This window comes from Lissotriton vulgaris, chromosome 5, assembly GCF_964263255.1.
Source record: "Lissotriton vulgaris chromosome 5, aLisVul1.2, whole genome shotgun sequence".
NCBI lineage: Eukaryota > Metazoa > Chordata > Amphibia > Caudata > Salamandridae > Lissotriton > Lissotriton vulgaris.
In genome coordinates this window covers 1,347,120,241-1,347,136,789 of record NC_141693.1, presented here as the reverse complement: position 1 = coordinate 1,347,136,789, position 16,549 = coordinate 1,347,120,241, and the positions used below count along the sequence as shown (strand labels likewise).

The following is a 16,549-nucleotide window of genomic DNA, read 5'->3' as shown; positions in this document are numbered from 1 at the left end:
GACAAGATGGACGATTATGAGGGACGCCTAAGACGCAACAACATCCGCATTCTTGGGGTGCCGGAGAAATCAGAAGGTCCCGCCACAGACCCGTTTATCGAAAATCTGATCACAACGAAGCTGCAGCCAAAGGGCCTGTCCAAGCTGTTCACGATCGAGAGGGCACACAGGGTGCCCGGGGGTCGCCCAAAGCCGGGAGTCCCCCTCCCGACCGATACTGGCCAGGTTGCTAAACTATAGGGACAGGGACACCATTTTACAAGCTGCGAGGGTCGCCCCTCCGATTCACCTGGACAACTTAGAAATCACCTTCTTTCCCGACTTCACCCAGGCAGTGCAGATGCGTTAATGCTCATTCCTGCATGTCAAGCGGAGATTGCGAGAAAAAGGTCTTAAATACGCCATGCTCTTCCCTGCGCGTCTGCGGGTCGAGATCGATGGGAAAACCAGCTTCTTGGACCTACCAGGAGGTAGCATCCGACTGGCTGGACAGCTGGAGAACCTCACCGAATGGAGCTCCAACGATCATTGAGGCAGATAACATGTCTTCACTGGACGGCTTTTGATGAAGCTGGTCGGCCTGTTCCATCCATAGGTTGAGCTCCAAACACGTGCTCTTTACACCCGAAGACGTCGAACTGTACATTCGAATACTTAATAGTCAGTGATCCGAATATCAACCATGTAACGCATTGGGTTGACGGGGCGCTAAGGCCTCCGCCCACATTCTTCTTTTAGCAGTATTGTTGGACGACAGGCACTCTGCATTTAAGAAACATGGGCAATTCCGAGGCCAGAGTGCAGGGGAGCAGGGAGGGGGATTATTGGGAGGGATTAGTTTTTCTTACTTATTGTTTTTTTGCTTTCTCGATGGTACAGTGCACGATTGTGATGCCAGTAGTTGCGACCTACGTACATGTCAATAGGAGTACAGCGTAACAGGAAGTCAAAATCTTAAATTGGAATGTTAACGGGCTGGGGGACAGGATTAAGAGAAGTGTTGTATTGTAATATATTAAGAGACTCTCACCGGACATTGTACTACTGCAGGAAACTCATCAAATAGGCAACATATGCAAAGCTATGCACAGATGGGGTACTCAATGGTGGCGCGTGCGGGCTTTGCGTCCCAACTCAAGGGGGGTGGGCATCATGCAAAAAAAACATTCCCCCTATCACTCACATCCACCTGTATAGATGACAGCGGCAGATATGTCAGGGTCAAGCGCACTTGGGAGGGCCGAATCATCACCTTCATGTCGATATATGTGCCTCCAGGGCTGCAGGCTGTAACGTTCACTGACCTCAGTGCTGCGCTGCCGGATGGGCACCTGGTGCTCGGCGGCGACTTGAACTTAATATTATCGGGCTCCCTAGATAGACACCCCCCCGCACAACCCCCCAAACCGCACACTCTTTCTCCAGTTTCCTAGAGGCGATGGGATTGGTACATGGATGGAGGACATACAATCCGGACAAGATCCAACACACGTTTCATTCAGGGGCACACAATAGTCTCTCCCGCCTTGATTATATAATTGTCCCAGCTCCACAAGTCACGGATATCCACGAGATCCGACACCTGGCCAGAGGTATTTCCGATCATTGCCCTCTAGGGGTCCACTAAGTCCTGGACCACACACCAGTAGGACACGTCACCCCTCTAAATCCCTGGTACCTTAAAAACACTAAAATACGTAAAGAACTCAGTAAATCTATCGACAACTATTTCATGGAGAATGAACACACTGTCAAGTCCCCACAAATATTATGGGAAGCCTTTAAAACAGTGGTTCGGGGCCAAGCCCTTTCCTTAATAGTAGGATCCAAAAAGGACAAGATAAAATACATCTCTGATGTAGAGCAGGAGATCTAACGTTTTGAACAAGACGTGACCTCGGATGCCACTCCTGAAGCCCTTCACTCACTCCGTTTACGTCAGGACGAATACCGAGCACTGGTCACTGACCTTGCTAAAATAATGGGACAAGATAGGCTGGGCCGGATATATAACTGGGGAGACAAGGCTGGCAAGCTAATCGCCTGGCTCGATAAAAAGGAGCACGCCAATAGGCTCGTTCCAGAACTCAGAGGTGCTGACATGCCCCCCATAACAGACCCCCAAGACATAGTCAACCAATTTGCAACCTACTTCCACAAAGTCTACAGCTCTGAGGCGCCATACCCTGAGACAGATTATTAACGGACCTTATTAAAGACATCTCCCTCCCTACGCTCTCGGACGCCGACCGAACATTTATGGATAGTGCCCTCACCGCTGATGAAATCGCGATACGATCGCTGCACTCGGGTAAAGCTCTAGGCCCCAATGGGATCCCAATTGAGCTTTATAAGCTCCATCCGGATAAACTAGCTCCTTATCTGAAGTCCATGTTTGAAGACAGCCTTATACAGGGATCACTGCCGATAGACCAGAGAATTGCGACCATCGTCACAATCTACAAGGAAGGGAAACACAAAACTGAATGCGTCTCCTATCGCCCTATATCATTGCTAAACGCAGAACCTAAAATCCTAGCAAAACTGTTTGCCAATAGACTGATCAAGGTAATAGGGGACTTTGTTCACCCGGATCAGTCCGGGTTTATGCCGAAGAGGAACACTGCTCTAAATTTACGTAGACTGCAGGGGGTCCTGGGCAGGGTGCCACTATGCCACTATGGCATTTGATACCCTGGAATGGCCTTATCTTTTTGCTGCTCTTGCAAAATTGGGGTTTGGGCTGATTTTTAGCCGCTGGGCGCGATTATTATATAGCGCACCAATGGCTCAAATAGTCGTAAACAGCAAAAAATCAGAGACTTTCACACTTAGCCGAGAGACCCGCCAGGGGTGCCCCCTCTCTCTTTTACTTTTTGCTTTGGCCCTCGAACCATTTGCGGCATGGGTCCGTAAGGATGTAATGATCCGTGGCATGCGGTGGTCGGCAGACTGGGAAGACCGCATCTCTTTGTATGCGGATGATATCCTTCTATATCTCACGTCCCCCAAGAGATCCCGGATTGCCGTATTCGACATCCTGGACATTTTTGGCAGATATTCTGGGTTTTGTGTCAATTGGCAAAAATCTTTCTTATATATGTCCTCTGGGGGGGGCCCTCCCTCTCTACCCCGGAATTGCCCTACACCTACATTGTCAGAGGGCTTCAAATACCTAGGCATATTCATATCTCTTGATCCCGTTGTCAGATACTCCCGTAACCTGGTCCCCCCACTGCAAAGACTCAAAAGTAATATTGCAAACTGGAAGTCACTCCCGCTGTCACTGTTGGGCAAAGCGGCCCTCTTTAAAATGATGTCCCTGCCCAGTTTCCTATATGCACTGCAGAACTCGGCTGACCCCATCCCAAACTCGTACTTTAAAGACATTGAAGGGCTCCAGAGAGACCTTATCTAGGGCGGGAGACCGCGTACGCTTTACAAAAACTTACACTCAGTTGGTACGACAGCGGAATCGGATTACCAGATATTAAAAAATATTACTGGGCAGCAGATCTTATAGCACTAAATCACGGTACATATGGTCGCCCTGACAACCCGGGCTTCCTCATGGATCGTTGGCTTCTTCCGAACGGTACATATTCCTGTGCACTATATTCCAAGCCAAACAGATACCCGGTCACGGGCCCCACCAACCACACAGTCCAAATTTGGCATTCTGCAACAAAATCGCTTGGCTGGAACAATAAGTTGATTCTTGCCACACCTCTGTGGGACTCACTCAAGCTAGGAGACTTGGGAAACTCCAAGGGCTTCGATAAATGGGATCTTATCGGCATCTTCAGTGACCAGTGCTCGGTATTCGTCCTGACGTAAACGGAGTGAGTGAAGGGCTTCAGGAGTGGCATCAGAGGTCACGTCTTGTTCAAAACGGTAGATCTCCTGCTCTATATCAAAGATGTCTTTTATCTTGTCCTTTTCGGATCCTACTATTAAGGAAAGGGCTTGGCCCCGAACCACTGATTTAAAGGCTTCCCATAATATTTGCGGGGACTTGACAGTGTGTTCATTCTCCAAGAAATAGTTGTCGATAGATTTACTGAGTTCTTTACGTATTTTAGTGTTTTTAAGGTACCAGGGATTTAGAGGGGCGACGCGTCCTACTTGTGTGTGGTCCAGGACTATGTGGACCCATAGAGGGAAATGATCGGAAATACCTCTGGCCAGGTGTCGGATCTCGTGGATATCAGGGACTTTTGGAGCTGGCACAATTATATAATCAAGGCGGGAGAGACTATTGTGTGCCCCTGAATGAAATGTGTGTTGGATCTTGTCTGGATTGTATGTCCTCCATCCATCTACCAATCCCATCGCCTCTAGGAAACTGGAGAAAGAGTGTGCGGTTTGGGGGGTTGTGCGAGGGGGTGTCTATCTAGGGAGCCCGATAATATTAAGTTCAAGTCGCCGCCGAGCACCAGGTGCCCATCCGGCAGCGCAGCACTGAGGTCAGGGGACGCAGGGGCATGAAGCCCTTCAGCACTCTCCAAAGCCAATATGCTCTGGCAGACTCTGAACTTTTTCAATACCTGCAAGTCTGACACGCTTTGCAAACGGTGTTACCCCGTGACTCCACTCCACCAGATAGCTCTCCACTAGAGGACAGACTACTAGATGGACACTTGCCTGAAAAGGCTATCTCCCTAACCTATCGAAAACTCATCAACAATATGGACGACCCCCTAATGGCACTACAGGAAAAGTGGACTGGAGAGGGCATCGAATTGGACGATGAGAGTTGGCAGGCAGCGGTCTCCTCCCCCAAAACTGTTGCGATCTCGGCGCGACTCCGACTGGTGCAACTAAAAATCCTGCACAGAATCTATATAACTGGTACCTCCCCCATGTCCAGACCCCACTTTTGGATGCAAGACAGGTGGGAAAATCAGTAAGATTAAGAGGTGTTTCCCACATCATGCCCCTAAGGTGGGCAAACTGATGTGGACACCACTATTTCATATTCCTCCATCTTATTTTGGACAGAATTAGCTTTCTAGGGTTTGGGTTATGCCCACTTCCCAAAGGAAGTGGTCATATAGAGGGTTTAGACACCCTAAAGGTAGGCAGCCCATTGGCTACTGTTAGAAATGGGGGTCACTAGTTGACAATGTTTTGCCCCTTTGTCTAAGTAGTTCCAGTCCTAAAATAACCCCTGCTCATGCCCTTGGTAGCTTAGCACGAGCAGTCAGGCTGATCTCAGAAGCAGTGTGTATAGCATTTGCACATAAACAGTAATACAGTCAAACACTACATAAGGACCCCACACCAGTTTACAAAAATATCCAATATTTTTATATATCCAAAATGATAAGAATCCAACATACAGTACTTACAAATATACACTTTGCAAGATATCCTTAAAATTGCAGAAATATCTCAAAAATACGTGGGCCTATTATGGGCGTCGGTGACGTCAGCGGAGTCGCGTGCGATGCCGTGTCTCTATGACGTCCAAGTCCACGTCGGCGCGAAGCTACGAAAAGAATTTCCGAATGTTGCTGAAATACAGTGCTTACGAGTTGGTAGCTCCGTCCGGGGCTACCGCGATGCTGAAAACAACTGAGTCTAACAGTTCCAGCCGACCGCGTCAGTATGGGCCATCGAAAGCATGGACAGACTCGTGAACAGTACCTTTCTCATTGCACTGGGCACGTTGGTGCGAGCTGGTAGTGGCACCGGTCGTGGTTGCGTTGCAAAATGGAAGCGGTGCAGGGTGCAGTGTCCTCACGATGTTGTGCAGGCAGTGGCTCAGTGATGATCGTCCAGAAGGAGTCGGTGAGACCAAGGATTACGGTGCAGGGCGAGGCGGTTGGCCTAGATAGCTGTGTGGGACGAGGCAGTGCGTTGTGAAACGTACGAGCAGTGCCCCCAGCCACGATGAGATCACGAGTGTCGAAGTCAGCAGCAGGGGCGATGTCGGTGAGACCAGGATGGCGGAGTGAAGTGAGGCGGTGCCCACAGGTCACGGTGCAAGCAGCGGCTCGGTGGCGTCGGTGAGACGAGGGTTGCGGTGCGAGATGCGGTCAGGACACAGAGCCAGCGACGGAGTCAGTTGCATTTCCCTTCTCTGTGGCATCTGACACAGTGGTTTCAGAAGCGGTACCCAGAGGCTGGTGAAGTCTTTGAAGTCCCTGAGACTTCTGAACAGGAGGCAAGCTCTACTTCAAGCCCTTGGAGATACTCAGCACAAGTAAAGAAAGTTCAGTCCAGTCCTTTCACTGCCCAAGGCAGAAGCAGCAACTGCAGGCCAAAGTAACAACACAGCAAAGGGACAGTACTCCTTCTGGCAGCTCTTCCAGTTCTTCTTCTTGGCAAGTTCCTTAATTCCAGCGAGTTCTTAAGTTCTGGGGTCTGGGTCCTAATATTTATACTCAAAATCCCTTTGTTCTCTCAGGCAGTGTGTCTGTGCTTAGTCCAAACCAGTCTGTTCTCTCTGGCCCAGCTTCCTGGCAGGAGGTGGAGACAGTATTATTCAAGGCAGGCCAGGCCCATTCAGGTGCAAGGAAATCTCCTCCCACTCCTCTAAATGCAGCACAGGTCTTTACAGCCCAGTCCTGACTCATCTAGGAAAGGCAGGACACACCTCGACCCCCCCAGTGGCAGTCTGAAGAGAACGCACATCACCGGCCCCTGTCACTCCAAAGCCAGACAGTCAATCCAAAAACCCAGCAGAGGCACACAAGATGGCTAGGGAAGAAAATACCTACTTTCTAAAAGTGGTATTTTAAAACACAGAACATAAAAACCATCTTTACTAAAATATGTATTTTTACACCAGGCCAGGCATACTAAACTCCATTTCCCTATCTGGTCCTAATGGGAAGTTATGCTTATAAGATGTTATAAGTAAAACTCCAATTCTTTTCTACGGAGCAGACAGCCTTGCAGAGGTGAAAAACGAAATACACTGTAATTCACCACCAGGACATGTCGCACACACCAGTACATGCCCTATCACAGCACCCAGCCCAAAGGGGTACCTTGGGCCTACTTTGGGGGGGGGGACATGTGTAAGAAAAAGAAAAAATAAGGGCCTGGCAAGTGGGTGCACTTGCCAGGGCGACATGGCAGTTTACAAACTGCGCGCAGACCCTGCAGTGGCAGGTCTGAGATGCCTTTTCAGGACTACGCATGTGCTTGGCACAATCAGTGCTGCGGGCCCACTAGTAGCATTTGATTTACAGGCTCTGGCACACTCAGTACACTTTACTATGGGCTTACCAGTAAATCAAATATGCCAATCATGGAAACACCAATCCATAATACCAATTTACAACAGGAGCCCTTTAACACTGAACAGCAGTGAGAAAGTGCGCAGAGACACTAAACCAGCAAAAACAGAGTAAAAACCGGGAGGTCAGAAAGCAAGAAAACTGGTCAAACACGCCAAAAGATGTCAGGCCTAACAGCTACTATCGGTCACTGTCCTTAACGCCCCTAAATTGAGTATTTAGGTGACACCCCAGAACCGGAGAACTCAGACGCAGTGACTCAAGAGAAGAAGGACCACGAAGAGTACCTACCTGGCGAGAAATGCAAAGGAAATATGAACTTTTAGCACAAAACACTGCTTGCACGCAACTGTCTAGACAATTGTGACTGACTCGTCATGCAAGCTGGAGACCTACCACAGATTTGGGTAGCCTTTCAGCACTTCAAAAATCGCCTACAGTCACCCTTATAGTAGAGGAGCTACTCCAATGCAGTCTGTAGGCATAGACAAGCAGAGTCCAGTCCACCGCCTTGCAGCTCACCGGGCCAACTTATGTCATATACGACCAGGAAGAGATACCTGTGCTCTGGAGGGTCAGATCTGTCTATCCACCTGGTGTGAAGACACTAGGACCAACCGGGGTACCGTATGCCCTGCACTAAAAAAGCAACAGCGAGAGTCCAACCCGGATTCTCAATGCACCATGACCGATCAGCTGTCGACGGATGTCAGCATCACGGAGACCCATTTCGTGAGTGGCCCAGCTGTCCAGGTTTTTCCCTCTGCCTGCTATTTTGTCCCTAACCACGAGGATCAACTTTGCACACCCGGCCCAGACAATCTAACCACTCTGCACCCGAGCTGCCTAGCCTGGATACCAAAGACCCGGCTGTGCCCCATTGCTCAAAGACCCCTTGCGAACTAAGCCCCAGTTTTGGAGCTCTCGGATTTGTCCCAAAGTCCCCCAGTGCAGCATATTTTTAGGTGGACCTCTTCTCCGTAGCGTGCATAGCTACCAACCTCACCAGCATCCTGCTCCCGGCTAAACCCGGGCAGAACTGCTGGTAGTACTTTGGACCTTGGCTCACTACTATCCTAAACCCAGAAGGTGAACCGATCAATCCCACTGTATTTATCTTCATGCATACATATCTTTTCTCCCCATAGGATTGCATTGTGCGTAAACACACAGGACTTTGTTAACAAAAACATACTTACTTGTGAACTAAGCAACATGCTATTTTTCTAAACTTTCTTGTATTTATTCTTTGAGTGTATGTCTCATTTATTGCCTCTGAGTACAACAAATGCTTAGCACAACCCTCCGATAAGCCTAACTGCTCGCTCACACTACCACAAAAGAGAGTGTTCGTACTATCTACTTTAGCCACTGTAAACTATTTGAGAGTCCATTGGACTCTCTCCTTAGTGTACTTCTTTTTAGTGCACCATATAGAGAGCCAGCTTCCTTCAGACAGTAACTTTCGAGTGTAAAAATATTGGATTAATTATTCTACCACTCAAATGCACTACTTTTTATTAAGCAATTCGTTTTTCTGAAGTTACACAATTTGAAAAGATCCCTGGAAAAAGCAAATTACGGAAATTAACAGCTCACCTCGGTTTTCAAGCTGTAGGTCTCGAATCTGTGTGTTTTCCTGTGTTAACAGAATGTGGGGCTTGTATTTTGACATATCTTTCAATTCGGGTACATCTTCAAGGTACTTCCAGAAGAAACATATAGTCAGAGTTAACACAGGGCAGATAAGTGAAATTCAGCAAACAACATTGCAGAATGTCAATAAAAAAACACATTTTTATACAGAAATAAAAACAAACCTATTTGTAGTTTGCTGTTGCACTGCACCAATTGATTTAATATGCCCCTTACACTGAGAAAAAAAAGGAAGGTACGTCAAACTATGAATTAGACAGATTTTCTGCTTAATTTACAGCTCTTCCTCGCAATCAACAATTAGGAAAACTTTAATCCTTTGGAAAAAAACTACACAAGGACAGAGAATATATGCAAAGAACTGTATATATATCTCTACAACAAAGTCCATCGGCAGACTGCTATAACAAGATCAATAGTAGAAATTGGACTTACTTTTAAATGTTCACTGTTTTTTATTGTTTGATATGAAAGACAAGGAAAACCCAACAGCTATAGCTTTTAAATAATGAATGCCAATTTACATGCATAGTTGCCATAACATCCTGAAAGTATTAATATTGAAATGCTCATCTTTCATGGTTCAATGAATAGTGACAACCTGGCAAAGACTAAGCCTACATTTTAAAAACTAGATTCCATAGGATTTGCTTTAAGTTTATACACAGGTATTGCGGTTTTAGGGACTATGGCATGCAAGCACGCAAACCATTGAAAAGAGCCTCAGACCTATGCAGAGTAGTTCGCTTTCGGAGTTACCACCTTTCTATTTTGAATGCTGCTGGTAGTTTGCAAGTCCCCGTATTGAGTGTTACTATTAGTTTTTCATCCTGTCATTTGGTACATATTTATAACTTTGTTCACAGTATTTAGTTTTGCATGTATTAAAGTAGTATTCTTTTTTAAACGTAAAAGCATTAACTAGACTTTGTGTTTTGGATTTCTAGCCCACAGCAATCCTCCGAGTAAGGCCTGAATTAATTAGGGCTTTCTGGCGCGAAAACAGAACAAGGACTTCAGAATCCCTAAAAAGATAAATACATCTTGAAAGCTTTTCAAAAAGATAAGGAATTTTTCTGCAGTTGAAGGGAGGTTGGCAGTGTGTTTCATATAGCACGGGCACCCACAGAAAATGCTTGACTGCCTGACCTCACCTTAGCAAAGAAGGCGACTGTCAGGAGAGGTAGAACGTGAGCATGTCTAACCTGTTAAAGACCAAGGAGCCATGTCTATGATATACTTTGTGACAATAACAAAGCTTTAAATTTGATTTGGCTTTCAAATGAAAGCTAGTGTAGAGTTCGTCGGGCCTCAGAGACCAGATTCAATTAGAAATGGTTGAAAACAAACCTTACAGCCAGGATATGTATTATCTGTAACCTACGGAAAGATCTAGCAGGAAGGCCAGATAGCAAGCATTTGCAGAATCAAGTTGCGAGTTAAGGGCTGAAAACAGTTGATTTGTGCAGCTGAGGTGAGTTCTTTATCAAGAACAAACCCTAGGCTCTATATATTCAGAGGTGACTGGCGTTGGATCTAATTTGTAGGTCTCAAGAGAAGACGACCATGGGTTACCCCTGCCTCGTAATAACACTTTGGTCTCGGTCACATTAAGGCTCAATTAAGGTTCATCCAATGCAGCAGCGGGCTTAGGGCCACCCGGGTGGGCCCTCTTCGATCACTATGAAGGTTTATCTAATCTCAGGACAAACTGGGTGTCATCAGCATACATGACTATTCTACAGCCAAATTCTCTGATAATAATTCCTAAAGGCCGATTGTAAAAATTAAAGAGTCAGTCAAAATGAAGAGCCCTGTGTCACACCGCATGTAGATGTAGCAGCTTTGGAAAGAAGGATAGGCAATACTAAGGACAATTTTCTGTTATGAAGAAGTTGTTTAAAAAGAGTCTATGGCAGTTCCTGTTAACCCCGCCTTGTCCATAAGTATGGAATGATGGACCTATGAAATGTGGCTGATAGATCAAGCAGGTAGGTATACTGCAATATCGGTCAGGTCATAGATCATGGACCACTGACACTAAAGCAGCTTCTGTTCCTAATGCTTCCCTGAAACCCATTTGACTCCCATCAGGGAGATTATATTCTTCAAGATATCAAGCCAGCTAATGAGCAAGCAACTGATTCAAAAGCAGCTTCACCACAGATTCTTGTCATACCTGTGGGGCAGCACCGCAGGTAAATGAAGTAATGATAGCTAGAATAATGGAGTTAGATTTTGATAGGACATGTACCTCCGGGGATCCAGATGTGTGTGAAAGCAGTAGTCCCTCAAATTCTAGTTGGGAGATGTAAGTAATTAACTAACAAAATTAATGACAGGGGGTATAGGGGTAACAGTTGGTATATCATGATTAATGAATTTTTCAACAATGCCTTAATACTGCTCTTAATAGCCATTATCTTTTTAGTGAACTATGAATCTAACATCACAACAGAATTGGGAATGGAAGAAGACATACAGTGATAATTGGTGAATTTTGAAACCACCATAGATGTTTTTTTCTTTCTTCAAATTTCTTAGTTAGTTTGTTCTTCCAGATCTGTAGACCATGTTCATACACAATTACACATCTCATTTGCAACAGCTGATTAAGTGAACATTCCAATAATAAACTCAGGCATTTAGACCTATACTCTCCTCTGTGGAAGTTTTCCTATCTAACATGGTTTGTTTCGTTTTTTTTGCTTCATTGTAACCCAACTGTAACTAAACCGACCCTCAACCTACCCACAACTTCCCCCACCTCCACCCCCCCTCCCGGGTCTGTATAACCTGAGGTTCATGTATCTCAAAAATCATTCTGGGTCTCCTCATGCCTCCCCCCCGACTTTGGGTCGCCACCCCAATTGAAGTCGTCCCCTCTGATAATACCGGTGTGGAATGTAGGGCCTGTCCCGCTATCTCCTGGACCATCATTCCCCACACCAGCAGTACCTGAGGTAGTTTGTCATCTCTTCTAGTGCTACGCATATGCCCCTCCTCGGCCAGAGCCCACTCCCTCAAGTCTGTTTTCCATTTCGCCAATAGCAGCCCTTGCTGGGTTAACCAATGGATCGCTATACGCCGCCTATCTATGACAAGTCTCAAAACCAGGAACCGCCTACTCGTCTTGCATTTAGGATCATGAGGAAACAAACCCAGGAGACAAGAGCGCGCATCCATGGCAATCGTCCACCCTGTTATTCTGTTTAGGTCCTCTAGGACCGCCATCCAGTACGTCTGAATTGTTGGACAGGTACACACCATATGTGGAAAATCCACCTGAACGTGGCGACATCTAGGGCAATGTGGATCTCTAGAGCTATTGATAGCATGGAGCTGCCTGGGAGAGAGCTCAATTTGAGCGAAGGGCGGCATAAGCCAGAAATCTGCCTCGGGGTAAACTGCCGGTCTGGATAAGCCTTCTGACCACTTGGTTCCATATTGCAGCTAATAACCGCACCAGTGGAGGACAGTGTTCCCGTTGTCCCCCGCCCGCCAAAGAAGTGCACCTAACTGTCAGTCTCCATAAGTCTGCCAGTAAGTACCTTTGCCAGGAGGGGTCCGTGTCCAACCAGGCTATAGCTTGCAGTAGTTGTGATGCAAAGTAATAAAGTTCCAAATCTGGGATTTCTAAACCTCTTTTGCCCCACCTATGCTTCATGACCTTTAGGCTAACCCGACAGCGTTTCCCCTTCCATAGCACTTGTATGAGCAGTGCGTCTAATTGTTTAAATACCCGATGCAGGAGTTCAAAGAAGGAACCCTGCATTGTGAAGAGACATCTAGGCAGAACCACCATCTTTATCAAGGCGATCTTCCCCATCAATGAGAGTTTGAGTGTGTTCCAGATGGCAATACTGCCCTAGAGACCCCCAAGTATCCTCCCCATACTGTGCTGGCAAAAGGTGGTCTCATCTCTACTTATCCATATCCCAAGATAGCTCCGTGTGTCAGCTACCCATGGAAGTTCCATCTCAGGGAGCTGGACTATGTCCCACTCGTCCGCTGACCCAATCGCGTATAGTTGTGATTTTACTTTATTAATGTAAAGCCCGGAGGCTGCAGCGAATTGAGTGAGGGCAGCAAACAGTAACGGCAATGACTGGGTCAGTCGGTGCAGGTAGACCAAAGCATCGTCGGCGTACAGTGATACGATATTATCCATATGACCCACTCGAATGCCCCGCCCCTGGAGTACCCCACGGAGATGACATGCCAATGGCTCCATTGTCAGGGCGAACAGCAAGGGGGAGAGAGGGCATCCCGGTCACGTCCTCCTTTCTATTGATATTGTGTCCGACACGTACCGTCCCGTGCGAACCCTCGCCACCGGCTGAGCATAGAGTAGTTTCACCCAATTTACGAAACCCTAGCCCACCCCCATTTTTAGAAGCACCTGCCATATATAGTCCCATCGGATCGAGTTGAACGCTTGTTCGATATCTAGGAACACTAAGGCGCACTGTTGGGCACTTCCCTCCAATGATTGCCTTATGTGTGCGAGGCGGCGGATATTCCTTAATGCATTCCGAAACCATCTTAGATAATACCTTAGGACACTTGGCTGCTAATGTAATTGCTTTTCTCAACTAGGAGGCTTTGGAGTCAGCAAGAGGTAATTTATAAACTCTCTGTTGTAGCAAAAATGTCAAACGTGCTTCTTTGGCATAAGATCTGAACCAGGTTCTCTCTGCTTGAACTGCTCTGTCTTGCCACCCTGACAATCAAGTTCTAAAAGGGTTACTTGGTTCCTAGTTTGATGGTCTGCGTAACGGTGGACAAAATTCTAGGTAAACCTTGGGAGGTGGATCCATAGCTTCTGATCCAGTCAGAATGGTGGACATTTCGAACAATTCGGTGAGGGGAAATGGAAGAGGCTTGGTGACTATGGAAAGGATTTCTTTGTCTAGAAATGGCTTTGATGAGAGTGTTGGTGGAAGTGACCGAGATGAAGACGGAAGGGTTTTCAATTATAACAAGGAGGTTTTTGGATACAGACAGATAATAGTGTAAATAAGAATACTGGAATTGATGAGGGATCAGAATAGTTTTGGAGCTGGGAGTGATGGTGTTGGAAAAGGAGTGGATTTTCCATAGGAATCGTGATGCACCCGCCTTCTAGAGCTGTGTAATGTCATGTGTACATACAGAAAATTAACTTTTGTTGTTTGGGAAAGTAAAACCCTTGTAAGAGATGCATCGGGTGTTGACTGCAATAAATGCAGCAAGTTGGAGCCAGTGAAGTCCTCTAAGCACTTTAATGAGATGACTGCTGCATTTAGAATACAGTCAGGTGCCCTGAACTCTATCCACCAGTACTCCCCACAAAGTAGACTACATTCTTACAGCACTTCCCTGTTTTAACTACCCTACCCCTTTTCGTCTTTCCCTAGCTGACACAGACACACTAAATTAACACTATAATCTCACTGTATCACTTGTTAATTCCTTGCTTTTCCATCAACATCTTTGTATTGGTGCGCTTCAAATTGTGAATAAGTAAAATAATACACAGAAATGATATTTCTGCAGTGAGACTCTAGGGAATGGATGAGGATGGATGGTTGTGATAGCAAGCCCTTAACCAGCATAGACTAACCATTAAATCCTTAATACAGCTATCCTACCCAGAATTAGCCTGCAAAGTTAATGGCCATATGGCCCTCAGTTACTAGCTCAGCCCACAGGCTTTGCTTTGGATTAAAGTGTGGCTTCATGTGACAGACTTGGCAAAATACCTCTTGCTTAATCTCAAATCTAGCACACTGCTGCCACCATTTATAATGTTCACCTTACAAGTTCACCAAGTGCATGGCAGTGTGTCATAGAAACACAAAAATATAAAAGTGCAAACTAGCAGTGTGTCTTTACATAGGTCAGTGTTGGCAAATTCTTGCCAAGCTCACCAACTGCCAAACTCTCAATATCAGTCACAATGAATTAGAACCTGAACCCTCAATAAGGTTTCCTGTGTGCAAAATAAGGCGCATTTCTTCCTTAAGTGAATATACAACATGAAAAATTAAACAGAAAAGAGTACATTTGGTTACCTTTTCAGACATGTTAGTCCCAACATCCTTCTTAGCTTCCATCCTCTGATGTAAAACCGTAGACTGATCAATGAGCGACTCGGCCGCATTATCATGATCTTTCAATCTTTCGAGTAGTGTCTTTGCATCAGCCAAGATCTTTTCTATTGTGCAGGTCATGGCTACAGATAAACAGCAATGGGTATGCAAGTACAAGCAACATTTGTTTCAGTAACAGTTTGGAGAAGACAGCTAAACGTTAAAGCTTTCAGCAACAATTCTTGTTATGGTTTCTTGAGCACCCAAATAACAGTGTGTAGCAGTTGTTTCTTCTTCATCAATGAGGTCATGGCAGCGATTCCTTTCACACATTTTAGGCATGGTGATCATTTTAGGTTACAGGGCTCAAAAAATCCACTGGCACTGTGGAGCAAGATTTTTTAAAGAGGAGCTATTTTTAGGGACTTCTCGCCCTTTGAGTTGAGAACACTCAAACTCCAGGGAAGAGAAACTGACTTTTGACCTCTGTTTCTGAATGCAGAGCAAACGTGACAAGATAACAAGAATTACATGCATCTTTATTGCTCACAAAGTGAAAGAGCAATAGAAATACCATTAAATCTTATTCTCTCGTCACATTTGCTGGCATTCAGAGACAGGTCAAAAGTCAGCTTATCTTATTACATTTATTTTTCATTCTGTGGCTTAAGTTAGAGGATTTTGTAAAGTGAACTGTGCAAAGCATGTTAAATGAAAGGCTGCAAGATGTCACACTTTTTTCTAACAACACTAAAATAGCTAAGTGAACTGTTCAAACATTTCAAATATATTTCACTAGTTATGAAGACCCATTTTGGTAATCCCGTGGTGAAAAAAATATTTTAATAGGATCAAAACAAATAACACTTTACTTGGTGATGTGCACATTTTAAATATTTTTACTGAACCCAAATTTCCAAAAATTGTTTATGAACTATTATCAGTAAAACTACATGTTAGTGGGAAAGTTGTGCCCATTTCAATGGAAAGTATGCTATCTGTAAATGGCAATGCACTACCACATCATGCTTTGGTAATATATTTTTGAAAAGTTCGTTTTTAAACATGAACTGGGAATTATTATTGCTCCTGCAAAGATAACAATACTATTAGTGAATTAAAAGGCAAGCCAGGAATAAAGGGTTGATATACATGGAGCAAACATTTAGTCTAGTAAATAAAACGTTTTTTTTGTACAGCAGAAATAGTTAACTTGCATATTTGAAGGTGCTCCCTTATGTGATAAAGAAAAAGGCGGCTCCATAGGACAACATTTTTGCCTAGGTTCACACAATTTGAGACCAGTTCACGGGTCAAGTACATTAATGTTAGGTTGAGTAGATTATTTATGTTACTTGACCTGCAGGTCTGGTAAAATTGTTATGATTTTTCTAGCTCTACAGTTAAATTTGTTTTTTAACAAATGGAGAGAAAATGAAGCCTCATGACCTTGGAACAACTTGTCCCAAATCGGAACCTATGCATAAAATGCTGTGAGGTAGGTGAGCAGGTGAATTCAATGACTTCAGCAGTTAGACATGCAAGAAACTCACTCCAATCTTTCGAACA

General features: G+C 45.3%; 1 protein-coding gene across 4 annotated transcripts in view; it reads right to left on the bottom strand.

Annotated features, from left to right (window-relative positions):
• SIKE1 (suppressor of IKBKE 1) overlaps positions 1 to 16,549 on the bottom strand; it is a 141,296-nt gene that overhangs the window by 82,886 nt on the left and 41,861 nt on the right. For all 4 annotated transcript variants that reach the window (XM_086923279.1, XM_086923277.1, XM_086923278.1 and 1 more), the window contains exons 2-3: positions 14,963 to 15,123; positions 8,850 to 8,955 (exon numbers count right to left, since the gene is read on the bottom strand). In XM_086923279.1, the coding sequence (XP_086779405.1) occupies positions 8,850 to 8,955; positions 14,963 to 15,121 (265 nt within the window). In that variant the 5' untranslated portion in view covers positions 15,122 to 15,123. The remainder of the gene's footprint in view (positions 1 to 8,849; positions 8,956 to 14,962; positions 15,124 to 16,549) is intronic.